The 14,016-nt window shown below is 32.7% G+C and overlaps 1 protein-coding gene across 6 annotated transcripts in view; it reads left to right on the top strand.

Moving 5' to 3' along the window:
• NFAT (nuclear factor of activated T cells 3) overlaps positions 1 to 14,016 on the top strand; it is an 89,671-nt gene that overhangs the window by 67,691 nt on the left and 7,964 nt on the right. For 3 of the 6 annotated variants that reach the window (XM_088238227.1, XM_088238228.1, XM_088238226.1), the window contains exons 3-9: positions 2,906 to 3,073; positions 4,642 to 4,803; positions 9,597 to 9,696; positions 9,984 to 10,166; positions 11,575 to 11,731; positions 12,312 to 12,490; positions 13,238 to 13,412. In XM_088238227.1, the coding sequence (XP_088094353.1) occupies positions 2,906 to 3,073; positions 4,642 to 4,803; positions 9,597 to 9,696; positions 9,984 to 10,166; positions 11,575 to 11,731; positions 12,312 to 12,490; positions 13,238 to 13,412 (1,124 nt within the window). The remainder of the gene's footprint in view (positions 1 to 2,905; positions 3,074 to 4,641; positions 4,804 to 9,596; positions 9,697 to 9,983; positions 10,167 to 11,574; positions 11,732 to 12,311; positions 12,491 to 13,237; positions 13,413 to 14,016) is intronic. The other 3 variants (XM_088238231.1, XM_088238230.1, XM_088238229.1) reach the window with 1 other exon arrangement.

Here is a 14,016-nt window from a genome sequence, read left to right as displayed (position 1 = left end):
TACTAATTATTTATAATAAGAAAAATGCTTTTTTTGTTTTAACCACTTTTATTTCTAAATTTTTCACCAGTGACCGGGTTTCGTCACGATCGACATCATTAGACTGGTAACATACTAAACAAATTCTTAGTGGTCACAACTGAATAAAGTATTTGTCTTCTTATAATTAAAATTTAGTTTCACTGAGAAATGTCAGTAAAGAAGCTCAATCTATTACCAATTATTTTGTTGTTTATTTTTTGCTTTTAATTATTATTTAATTCAGTTTCTCAATGCTCTTAATTATATAAAAAAATACTCAAATAATTCTCAAGCAGTCGCACTCTGCCCACATATTAATTTTATGGCTAATGTGTTTAAAAAAATCAATTAAACTGCTGAAAAAAATTTGTTAGAATTATTAAATTAACTTTTAAAATTGTTTATTAAATTTCCCCGCATTGCAATATTTGCACTGTTCCTTTATATAGGTACGTTGTTTATATTTGAAATAAGATAATATTTTTCTGAATATTATTTTGCAAATTAACTATGGTTTAAATTTAAATCTACTTAGAATTATTGCTAGCTATTATCTGTGCTCGCCATCACCAAGTTTGAATGTAGTGTGTACATACTCGAATGATTGTATTTGTACGCTTGAATTTCATTGTCAAGGTTGTAATATTATAAAGTTTTTTTTTGTACACGCTGTGCTCAATTGAGATTCAATTGTCTAAAATTGTACGGAAGGCTTTTCAATTCTTTAATTATCACAAAAAATATACTGTTACAGACGTATAGACTTTTAAATGGCTTTAAAAAGACAATCTGATGAAAATAAATAAAAAGCCCAATAGCTTTCGTAAAATTGATTATTTTCCATAATAAAATTGGGAACGTGTTTAGTTGAACAGCCATAAACTTATATTGTTTTTTATATTAGATATTTTATATTTACTGTGGGTTGAAAGGTACTTTTAAGTAGTTTTTTTTTGTTTAATAACAACAGAATGCGTTCATTTATTGAGAGAGAGACAGCTTTTAGTGACAACCAGGAACGACCCGCGCCTGTGAACTTGCCCTATTATTATGTATTGATATGTACACATGATTTAATGTAAATATTGGTACAATACAAATTAATATAATATTATTGATTTGACAGTAAAATTGAAATTATTGAATTCAAATTTATATTTCTTGCACAGATCAGGGATGCATTTTGTATTTTGGTAATTTTTAAATATTCATTTACCGCTAATATACATATTTATATGCAATACTTCATATGCTTGTACCATGTACTCATAATCATTTTTATTTGTTTGCGTGGGCGTCATTTTTATACTAGTAATGAAATTGTTTTATTGGTATTATCAAATGTTTTAGTTTTAAATTACCGCAATACGTGTAAACTATCCTGTTAATTTTATTTTTGGTTGTAGATATAACAGAAAACATTAATTTTGGTCTTGTAATTGTTGTAAATAGATTTCTAAACATGCAACCAAAATTATCAATGACAAGTTTTGAGAAAAAGTAAACAAATCTCACATCTCAATTTTTTTTAAGTACAAGGTACTTGCTATTTAATTGGTGGCAAAGGTTCATTCGAATTGGGTAAGGAGACTTGTACTCCTTTTTAATTTTGTTTTATTTTTTAAGTTATACATATAATATATGTATATTAGGCAGAACATGGTGCTGTAGGTACCGTATGCATATTGCGTAAAGAGCTGGGGTAGCATTATCATTAAAGCAAAAAATCTTTCATGTTTTGATTGCATAGAGAGATAAGATAAAATAATATCAATACTAAAAGTCAAGAACTACTGTATATGTGACAAGGTACGAGCTTTAATGCTGTTTAAAGGTTCGAACTATCATAATTGCTAAATATGAATTTAACAAATTCACTATCAATAATCATCGATTACTTATTTCATAAAATTGCATGTGCATACTTACATATTGATGTGTTAATTTCTCAATATTTTACGTATCAAATGTTGCGAGTGATCAAAAACATTATTTTTCGGGTTTGTTAATGTGGATAAATATGTTGAAATTTGGATTTTTTAAATACATATTATAGTCTGCGCCGACAAATCTGTTTTTTAAATTTATTTTATCCTTTATTCGGATAACCAACAGCTACAATTATCATATATAAAAAACAAAACGAATAACAAATGAGCCAATTACAGGTTTTCACAAATAGCCACTGTTCATCAACATTGTAAAAATTGTTACAGAGATTAATAAAACTATGTACATTTTGATGATAAATTGTTTTTTACTTATTTTTTTTATTGATAAAAAAAAAGAAAAATATGTAATTTTGTTGAAACAAAATTGTGTAATCTTATTGAGGAATTGAAAATACTTTTTAAAAAAGGAAGTCAGGTAACAGTTATTGCCTGCACAACGACGATATACAAGAAACAAGTGTTTTTCCGAATAATATTGAGAAAGTAATGCGTCAATATCTACATACATTATCATCACACAAACAAGCTACACAGATTATTTCAAGTCAAAAGATGGTTCTATTTGTTGCATTTATCCCCCTTTGTCATTAAGTATGAGTTTTGAGAATTCATTTATTTATTTACATTATCTAGACTAGACAATCTGTTAATTTTGATTAAACGTTTACATACAGGTTGGAATTTAATATTTATACTTAGAATTGCCAGATTTACTTAGATGCATCTAAAATAAATATTGCCTCGGAGCACTTAATCCGATTAAAATTGACAAATATTTAAGTTATTAGTTATAATTAAAATATTTGCCAATTATTATCACTTAACCAGTTCCTCCAGAGTTGTTTTTTGTATGGGGAATCAATGGGCTTTTGATTTGAAATAATATGTGCTAAAGCTTATGTTCTCATGTTGTGTGGTTTGCACCTCCACAGATCCTTAGAGCAATCGGACACATCCTGGAATGGGAACGAGGACGGGGAAGTTAAACGTCGTAAGACAGAAATTAAATTTGATTCTGACGACGCTATCGATAATTTCAGTTTCACAGAGACAACGACAATGCTAGCATCACAACCCAAACTTCCAACGGCTCCATCCATGTATGTTCTAATTTCTAATATTCAAGACACAAAATACAATATAGATGATTTTTGTAGATCTTTGTTCATACAGATTAATTTATTTCCCAAGAGCTTCTGGATTTGTTGTAATTATAAACATCAATATGTTTTATCATTAGCATTTATTTTAATGAATATAGTGGCATGGTGCATGGTATTTTTTTGCGCTATCATTCCTCGATATTTTCATTTGTGTTTCACTTGATTGTGATTTATTATCATGCTTATCATTCATGTCTATTGCACTTATGTTTAAAATTAACATGGATATCAACACTTAACATGCATTTCTGAAATAAAATATTTTTAAACCAGGGTGTAAAAAAAGTTATTTTAATTTGAATTCTCTCAAGTGTAAGAGCCCAACTCTTTTTTCGGTGATGCTTTACAATTCTTTCATAATGGTTTATTATTCTTATAAGGGGGAGAAGAGAACTAGACCTATTGACCGCAGTATTTTTTCTTATGCTTTGTAATAATCAAAATATTTGCAATTAAATTGGTAATTACTTCTATTCATGACACTTAAAATAGCTCATGTAAATTAATATAAACACTTTAAATTATAAAACATTCTTACGCAACTATTATTCAACGAGGCTGGGAGCTGAGATAGCTCCAATGAGCCCAGAGCCTTACTGTGGGTTGCCCAAATCTGGTCCTCGTGGGTCCGGAAGTGGAACATAATGCTCTGGTAAAAAAGCACCTAGTCCGAACCACGCGATAGAACTACTAAAGAGGTACTGGCAAAGGTTTGCTTTTGACCTAGTGAAAGTTATCAATAAAGCCCTTACAGGCCACTGCAGATTGAATAAACACTTTTCTAGAATGAACCTTTCTGAAATTTCCAGACGTAGGTTCTGGAGTGCAGACGATGAAACACCCACACATATTATATGTGAATATGATGCTTCATATCACAAAAGGGGACACTGGTCAAACCTGAGGAAATTAGAGGGCATGCCTCCTACCTAATAGCCCGATACTTTAAGGATCTGTGCTCGGGGCGGGAGATTTATCAATATGAGAACACTCAACCTCTACTTAGTAGCCAGGCTCATCAAAGACGTGGGCTTGGAGGGCAAGAACTAATTTACGGGACCTGTCTCAATAGATATCTACTCGGGTCGCAGTGACGTCAGAAATTTATATACCACTAACCCCCATTTTTCAGAATAAAAACAATACATTTATAATTCACGTTCAAAATACAGAAAAGTTTATTTTATTTCCGAATCCTTAAATGTCTTTGACAAATTATGAAATTAATATACCTCGAATCAATTAAGTATAAATTTTATGAACTTTAGGTTTGTTTATAGAAAATAAGACTCATAGGCATAATGGCAAATGTTACACAGTGTGCAAAATGATCACTCAAACCAGCCAATGAATGATCATAAGCTCTGTAAATGTCTAGACTTTATAATCCCATGTCAAATGATTTCTTCTTCCCCGTTGAACCGCCACATTCTCCCCACGCTGATGTTGTTTCTACTATAAGTCACGTTGGAAGTGTCCCTGCAGATGTCAGTTATGTATTTTAGGAGACTGGCAGGGGGCAAACTGCCCGCCCTGGGGGGGCGTGTGGGGCGGCAGGCCCCCCAGTGCAGCCCTCCCACCCTCAGCTCACCCCTCGCCCCCCACTCCAGAGACGGAAGGGTCAGCTTACAGATCCTTTGCCAGCCGGAGCAACAACACAGAGCCAGGTGAGATTACTTCTTCTACTACTTCTTTCATCACGCTATTTCCGATGAAATATAATTAAATAGACAAGTTACAAGTGTGAAACACTGGCATTTTAAGTCGTGAATAATACTTTATTCTCTAACGGACTTTCATCACGATCAGGCGTGATGCTACGCGCAAATTTGCCATCGTGTATTTAAAAAAAATGCTTTAATAATACTGCAATTGTGAAAAACAGCACGGATGTATAATATATCGTTGTATTAAAAAATACAATCCAATTTATGGAAGTAAGCTATATTTTTAACCAAATTTTGACAGCTTCCAGCTAGTATCATTCCTAGGAAATATGTTAAGACATGAGTGGATGAAGGCGTTATGTTGAAAATTTTTAAAACAGTTTTTTTTTTACGTAGATGAGGATTTTATGTAAAGCCCTTTTATATAAAGCCAACCACCATAAAAAAAGTAGCAGGAAAATGATTTTGATAGCAAATGAAGGTGTTATTTTATCAAGAATAGGGAAATATCACGTTGTTTTTATTGCAATTTAAAATTATTACGAGTATGAAATACTGCCGAGTAAAAAAAATGTTATCTACAACTTATTAGTAGCATAAAAAATAATTTTGAAGTTATAATTTTGAATTCCTGCGTAAACGGTTCATTGCATTGGCTACGCCCCCTAATACGCCACGATTCGGTTTAATTTTGAACTTTGTTTGTGACCGTTTCAATTTAAACAGAACATCGTCATGAATCCTGACGTCACAATTATCAAGGTCAAACACGTTTTTGTTGGGACATACTTTTTAATAATTTAAATTTTAAAGTTATACCTATTGAAAACATTTCTCCACAATATAAATTGATTTTGAAAATACAATTAATTTTTCGAAATCCATTTCACATATTTTTATCGGTATTCTTAGTATGCGATATTTCCCTAAATGTTAACTTCCCATTATGATACGGGCCCTGGACTGACCCATGTCTGTCTTGCCCTGACTCGTCAGGGCACTTAATGGACTGATCCAGATACGCTACAATGAGGAAGTTCAGTGTTATGGGAAATGAGATATAAAAAATCTTTTCTTACATGCGGTATAAATTAGAGCATTTAATTATACGGCAAAGTTTCTCTAAAATGTATGAAAAAAATGGCTTTATAACAATTAACTACTTTAAACCACGCCACAAAGTCTTGTCAATCAACCAATCAATTATAGCGTTGATTTGTGAGATCTAGTGACGTCATGAGCGGAGTACTTTCAAAATTACATATCGATGAGAATACTATGCATAATAATATTTAAAACAAAATTTGACTAGATTTCTATTAAAAAATAAATAAAGAACTTCTTTATTGGAGTACTTATGCAGTGTCCTATGCACCACTGGGTCTGGATAAGGAAAATATGATGATGAAGCATTATTAGGTTAGGAGGTTCTGTCATTTAATTTTCAATTAGAAGTTAAATTAGGCGAGATTGGGTTAACTGAGTGTATATTTACTCTCCAATTATTAATTATATGGTTGTTTTCCAAGTAAAGTCTCCAGTTCCCGCTATCCTTGTGTCGGTAAACTGAGCAAACATAAACCGGACAACGACGTTTAATGTTCATCGCCCCTGTGGAACTTTCCCCATCGCAAAATAACCTCACCTTGCTGGCGCTTACTCTCCACTCATTACAATGGGGAAATTATACGGGTGTCATGAGCCTTTCTCTTGTTCATTTCGATTGTGTGTAGGAGGGTGCAAAATTTTATGAACTCAGTATGTCAGTTATAATGAATAATTACACAATAGAAAATAATATTATTCCTACAGGAGGGGAGCAAATTTTTTTTTAGTTATTTAACTTGCAGTATGCAACTATGTTCACACATGTCAAATGTCATTAAATATAAAATTCCGGCTGTGTTTTATCACACAAATATAAGTTATTTAAAAAAATTATAAATCATAGAAAAACTGTCCCCTGAGTAAGCCATTTTGGCTTGTGTATTTATTCCCCCTTCCAAAAGAATCACATCCGGTTTTGCCTCATGTATAATGCTTCGATAATCCAATCGATGAGTGATTTTTCAAAATGGTCTAGTTAAAAAAGATCGTTTAGATAAAACAGTTATTTGTGTTTTGTCCGTTTTTATAAGATCAAGTGTTTTTTTTCGTTACATGTTAAAGCGTTTTTAAACTCTAGTCATACGATCAGATCACTTAAATACACTTTGGTAATTTTACATCATCAACATTCTTATTAAAATAATGATTTTTGAGGTCATTTTGAGGAAATATGTGAAATTTTAAAGCCTTATAGTATCATATTTAGTGGCGGCTAGTGAAAAAAAAATCTTTCTGCAGCTTTTAATAATTGTGATTACAATGGAATTCTTATTAAAATTCATAAATTCAATTATTATTTGCTATTGTTGTTGCTTTCTACGTGTTGTTTTATGTATTGTGGTATGACTGCATTGGTATCTAAAAAAAAAAAAATCAAGGCGATATTTATGTATTTTTAAAGTAAATAAAAGTTTCAACCATTTTGTTGTGACAATAGATGTGCGCAGTCAGATATTCACATAGCAAAAAATATTATGTAAAACATGAAAATTAATTCATTGAGCTTTCTTGAGAAGTACAATTCAATTTTTGTGTTGTGATTATTTCCAAGAATTAAAAAGATACATATATATATATTTTTACAGAGTGTTCTTTAAACCCTGTCACATCCGAAAAAATATTAAAATATTTTTTTAGAATGACTAAAATCTTAAAAAATAAAATATAGAAAAAAAAATGGTTGCTTACTTCTGCAGAGGAGAAGCGAGGGGGGCGCGGCCGTGCAGTTCAGACTCCCCCCTCCCCCTTCTCGTTTCAGCCCTATTTTATTTTTTAAGATTTTAGTCATTCTAAAAAAATATTTTAATGTGCCAATATGTCTTCTTTCTCATACTGGTCATCGTGGTTTCGGATGTGACAGGGTTTAAAGAACACCCTGTATATATTTCTGGTAGTGCTAAACTTACCCATAAATCTATTCGGCACACTGATTTTTTTAATTTTGTTATTTTATGTTACTCGTATTCATATAAACTTAAGATCTACTATGAAAAGTCGATCAACCCTTTCTCTCTCGAATGAATTTATTTAAATTAAAAATTATCAACACTTCATTATGTATTAAGAGTATTTTGTTTTCGCATAGTTACTAATTGTTTGATTTATAATAAACTTATTGTACAAATATTTCATCAGCCGCCCATTTTTTTTTATGTGGCTTTATGTACATATCGATGATTCTAAAAAAAAAATCTTATTTAAAAAAAAAGTTGTGCATCGTTTTGAAGGGGTATTTTCAGAAGTATTTATTATATTGTTTTTTGGCAGTGTCCATAATGACTAAGATAATTGATTTCGGGTTCGATTCCCGTTGAGTACAAAATTAATTGTGATTTTCCTCAAGCCTGACCATTCTTTTTGTCGTTATTTCTCTTCTGTAATTGACCCCCTAGTCTTTTGTAGTGCAAAAATTAATGAAAGTATGCCCATAGAAAATAAAAACTTTTGCTTAAGATTATGTACACCCATTGGAAACGAAATGATGGAAAATAAATCAAATATTAGTATCCGCTATATGCACTAATCGATCGGATCAAGAAAGTTGACAGCTTTAAATACTTGAGAGTTCACATTACTGAGGATGGCAGCATGCACAAAGAGCTCGCAACCCGCCTAGGAATTGCTGGAGCAACTTTTAACACGATGCGTGCTGTCTGGAGCTCTACTCGGTCAAAACGAAATGCCGATTATTCAACTCTCGTATAATGCCAGCACTCCTATATGGGTGCGAATCTTGGCACCTTACCAAAGCTCAGAACACCGAACTTCTGAGTTTTGAGAGTAAGTGCTTCAGGAGAATATTAGGTATAAGGTGGTTTGATCATCGAAGTCCGAGAGCGGACGCAGCAGCCTCCTTTAACGAGCGTCTCGAGGATGTGGCGGCGGACCTGGCTCGGTCATGTGCTGCGCATGCCTCAAGAGAACCTAAACCCGAGTTGCCTCTTCTTTAAACCTGCGGGCTCACGCCTTCCTGGAAGGCCGTCGATGACGATATTTCGACTTTATTCGGCAGAACTAAGGGGCACCGGATTGACGTGGGAGGGAGCGAGAGTGCTGGCTGGAGGCAATCGGCGATGTCCACATACTCCACTTAGGAGCGGATTTGGAAGAGAAAAAGATGTGCACAAATGGCCACCTGTATTCTTTCTCCGCATTAACCTTTGTAAATCTGTGTCATATTTAAATACCCATGTAAATTAATAACTATATTTGTATCATATTGAAAATACGCTGGTTGCTAAAAGGTTAACTTTTGTACCTCTCGCCTCTCAGGTTACTGACCGCTCGTATGCAGAGTCCATAGTTGTGATTGCTGCTCTAGCATGCCAAGCTACTATTACACACTGCCACTGCTACTGATGTAGCCCATACTTGTACTTGTATGTCTTCCGACAATTAGACTGCCCAATTATGGGTATTACTCTGCCCGCTCAGTGACAGCTTACAAACTGAAAACAGATTTTAAATTGTCTCTATTGTAATATGCCACAAATAACATGCTCCGTTATATCAATAATTATTAAATGTATACATTATTTTATTAATGATTGAATTTTTTTATTACTATGATTTTTTAAAACAATATGTGTAGCTGTCGTAGATGGCGTTGAATATAAAGAAACCATCTAATCAAAATGCTTAAAATACCAAATATAATTTTCTTTATATTTTTTTTCCAATAACAGATACCAAACTGAAGGCAGTAGAGGTGCGGTGAAGGACAGATCAGGAAACAGTTTTCCCGTTGTAAAGTTAATTGGTTATGATAAACCAGCTGTATTACAGGTAAACTTTGTTTAATATGCATACATATTTAGATAGGTACCTACGCTTAAAAAAAACCATTCAAATGGAACAAATTCAAATTTATATCAAATCATTTCGTTTTTATATTAAATTTTCCCGCCATTTCTGTATGTCATTGTGAATGAAGTTAAATGGGCTGTTTCCTTAAACATCAGTCTTTCTACGGATCACCATTCATATTCTTCCGTTTAAAATGTATGTTCTGTGAAGTTTTTTTAAATATGTTTGATTTGACTTATTCATTTTCACTTTGGTGTTTTTCTCAGGTATTCATCGGAACAGACATAGGAAGAGTGGCTCCCCACATGTTCTACCAAGCCTGTCGAGTCTCCGGGAAGAACTCTACTCCCTGCGGCGAGAGGAAGGATGATGGAACCGTACTCATAGAAATAGACCTAGATCCACAAAAAGATTTTCAAGTGACATGCGACTGTGTAGGAATATTGAAGGTAATCAAATACAAGACGAGCGAGCATTTTTTAATCCAATGTTAGGAATATTTATCGTAAATGTAATGCCAATGGGATTAATACTTCAGCCTTCACTATTTTTTTAAAACTTGTTTCCAATTGTTTTTGTCTTTGCGTGTTTTCAAAAAAATAAAAAAGTTAAGTCACTGAAGCACCACCATAGCTAATATTGAGTTATATATACAACTTTTCTCAGAATGAAGAAGTTGAGTGCTCCGGCAAATTAGATATAAAAAAAAAATCTTACGCGCGGTTAAGATTAAAGCATTAAATTGTACTGCAAAGTTTCTTAAAAATGAATGAAGAAAATGTGTAAAAATGATTTTAACAAAAACGAACTACTTTGAATGACGTCGTGAGTTCATCCAAATCAAAAAAATTATAAAGTGGTGTGCTACATTTCCGGTTTACGCGAACCCAATTCACCAATCAATAGAACTCACCGAGAAGAACTTGTGATATCATACGCGGAATAATTCCAAAATTACAATACTTGATGATACGATACATAAAACAAAAATTTGGCCATGTTTGAAAGTCAATTAATAAATAAAAAAGTGAAAAAAAAACCACCGAACTTCCTCATTTCAAGATGCGTCGTATGAGCCGACACCCATGGATATGGAATGTAAATTTTGGCGTTTACACCGAAAACTCTTTATTATGACGTTCATCAAATCAATGAATTTACATCACAGAATTTGACTTATTTTAATTGATTGTCATATGGATTTTCATTAAAAAATGTTTTTGGTATTTATCCTGCATAACCCTAATGGTTTTGCATTATACCTGTCTCACCAAGGACATTATTTTATAATTTAATCTAAATAAAAGAACTTTTGCGCATTTTTCATTTTATAAAATCTTTAATCGACTTTCCTGCAAAATTAACTTTATGGCTTATCAGTCATTTAGCCTTTTTACCCTCGATATAGTTATATATTATACTTAATAAATACATAACTTCTTTTAATTTTTCAACATTATGTAAAATAAATATGTTCATAATAATAATAATAATGATGTTATTTATTTTATTTCAACTTTAAGCACAACAATATATGCATTTTGGCAGACATATTCCTAATAGCGATATCTTCCAGATAACCAAAACAGACTGGTGATAAATTGATATGTACATATTTTGGAATAACAGCTGTTTTTAGTTGGCAGATGGTTAGATTGTTTTATACATGCAGTTTATTCATAAAAAAACTTTTGTTACATACATTATTATGATTATGCGTAGAATGTGGGACTTGTGACTCAATAAATCAACTATTTGTGAATGAATCAATAAAAAAATGTTGAATCTGGTAAGGAGTTTGGAAGGAGTTTTGAAGAGTATATATCTGTGTTGTAAAAAGTCAAATGTATTTTGCAGGAGCGCAATGTTGATGTTGAGCATCGATTTGGAGAACAATCTGGACAAAGATGCAAAAAGAAATCCACTCGCTGTCGAATGGTATTCCGGACACAACTGGTACATGCTGATGGTTCCACGGAAACTATTCAAGTCTGCTCTCAGCAAATTGTCTGCAGTAAGTCGTATATTTTGTCTTAATCAGTGGTCCGGGTTGTTTTTTTAGTAGGTATAAAAATAAAGGATAAAAAAACAAAATCACCGACCTACATATACCTTTACTCGTACGGATAAGTTAGGTACTTAATATTGCTACATTCGCCCATCCTACTAGATTTTCACATAAGAGCAGCTAGAAGTATCATACCTATTGCAGTATATGATATAAGCTTTGTACAATATGTCTATCCAAATTTAAAAAATGTATTTAATTTCTATGATGAAAATCGTAATAGTAAATATTGGTAAGGCACTTGGGGTCTCGGCTCACCAGACTTTGTGGAACAATCAATGTGGGACTTAAAATGCTTTTCTAGGTATTTTGCAGATATTTCTCGGTTTCTACCAAACGCTCCCGCAACAGTAATACCTAAGCATATTGCAGTTAAGTGGAAGACTTGCCCACGTTTATCCAATGTTATTTCAACCAGAAGTTGCTAGATTTTCGACAGAGTTGGACTAGTTCCGTGGTTAAAAAAGACCCCTGCTTTAAATCATGGACTGTGAAATATGTCAGTATTTTTCTTCGTCTCTTGCAGCTCAGCCTCCTGGCATCCCGGAGATCTGCCGCAAGTCCCTGGTGTCGTGTCCCGCAGCGGGAGGACTGGAATTATTCCTGCTCGGGAAGAACTTTCTCAAGGACACACGCGTTGTTCTGCAGGCCGCGGATTCCTCGTGGGAGGAACATATCACTCCGGACAAGGAGTATTTGCAACAGGTAACAGTACTCTTACCATGTAGCGATTAGGAAGGAACAAGCCACAACTATTTAATTATAATTTAAAAAAATTGTATTGTTTTACAAAATATTTATTTAAGTATTCATATTGATTTGTAATTCATCCGAAAAATGGCTTTCATCTTTTTCCTTTGTTGCCTGTTTTGAAGCAAAATTGTTAATCGAACCAAAATCTAATTATTTTTTTTAATTGGCATAACACAAGTCAAGAGACCTGTCGTTTGATTAGCAGTAGGAGTATGGGTAAAGATTGAAGGGATATATTTTTGGGAATATATTCTCCTTTATTTAAAAAAATGAAATAGAAGATAACTTTTTAAAGATGTTACTAATTATCTTTTATTTATGCATATCATCGATGGCAATCCATCACCGCTCAACTCAAATTTGACTACTTTAGAGGAGAATGATTTAAATGTTTTTTTAATGTGTTCAGTAAAATTTTGTTTTTTTTTAGCATTAAAGTGAATCTTACTTTGAGTTAAAAAAAAACATAATTTCACTGAACACACGCAATAAAAAAGCTTTAATCTCTCTCTTTTCTGATGTGGTCAATTTTGAGTTACGCGGTAATGGATTTCCGTCGACAATATGTTGTGGATCTGGCGGCTGGGTCTGAATGGGTACTAGGAACCAATTAATGACACTGCACAAAAGCGCAAAATAAAATAAGCAATGCCATTTAATTTTTAAAAAGGTCTTAATTAAAGTAAGATGTATTTCCAGACTCATTTGGTTTGCGGCATACCTCCATTTGGCAACACAAATATAACGGAACCTGTAGCCGTGCGATTATTCGTGATGTCGGGGGGCAAAGCCTCCGAGCCTCACAAGTTTCTCTACACCCCTAGCAGCCTCAACACGGGGCCCCATCACGCTACACCACATTTCAACTCTCAAGGTTCAACATCACATTTTACTGTCTTTTTTTTACCCGCAGTTGTCTTAATTTGCACAACATGTGTTAGGATGCATTACGTCTAAAAGAAAATGGTTCCAAAATGGAAATATCTTGGGAAGTCATAAGAATGCAAATATTTCATTTTTAAAAAAAGTAATCAATTGGAATCAAAATTCTCTGGTTCACCAAGTAAATTTTGTACTGGAAATCAGCACTGACTTTAAATGTCTAGTCTTTGGGAAAAAATAGTAAAGTAACATAAATATTATCTTTCATTAATTTTTTAGACTTTACGAAATGAACAAATAATACTAGGTATTCAAATAATTCATTGTTTATATTGCTGCGCAAAATTAGATACCAAAATAATTATTAATCATTAAATAAACAAATTTTATGTATTTTTTATTACAAATCACTTCTTCTTTTTTATCACCATTTTAGCCTTTGTTTTAATTTAATTACATTTTTATGTCATCAGTTAACCTTATAGTTTTATTTATCGTCATTATTTTTTCTTAATGTGATATGTATGCGGCCCATTAAAGTTAATTTTCTTAATCGATTTATAGGACATTCAATAATATGTATTGATTTTACCATC

This window comes from Micrasema longulum, unplaced genomic scaffold (assembly GCF_059751315.1).
Source record: "Micrasema longulum isolate JH-2025_06_02 unplaced genomic scaffold, ASM5975131v1 h1tg001842l, whole genome shotgun sequence".
Classification (NCBI taxonomy): Eukaryota; Metazoa; Arthropoda; class Insecta; order Trichoptera; family Brachycentridae; genus Micrasema; species Micrasema longulum.
Note: the sequence above shows the minus strand (reverse complement) of the source record. Positions and strands in the feature narration are given on the sequence as shown.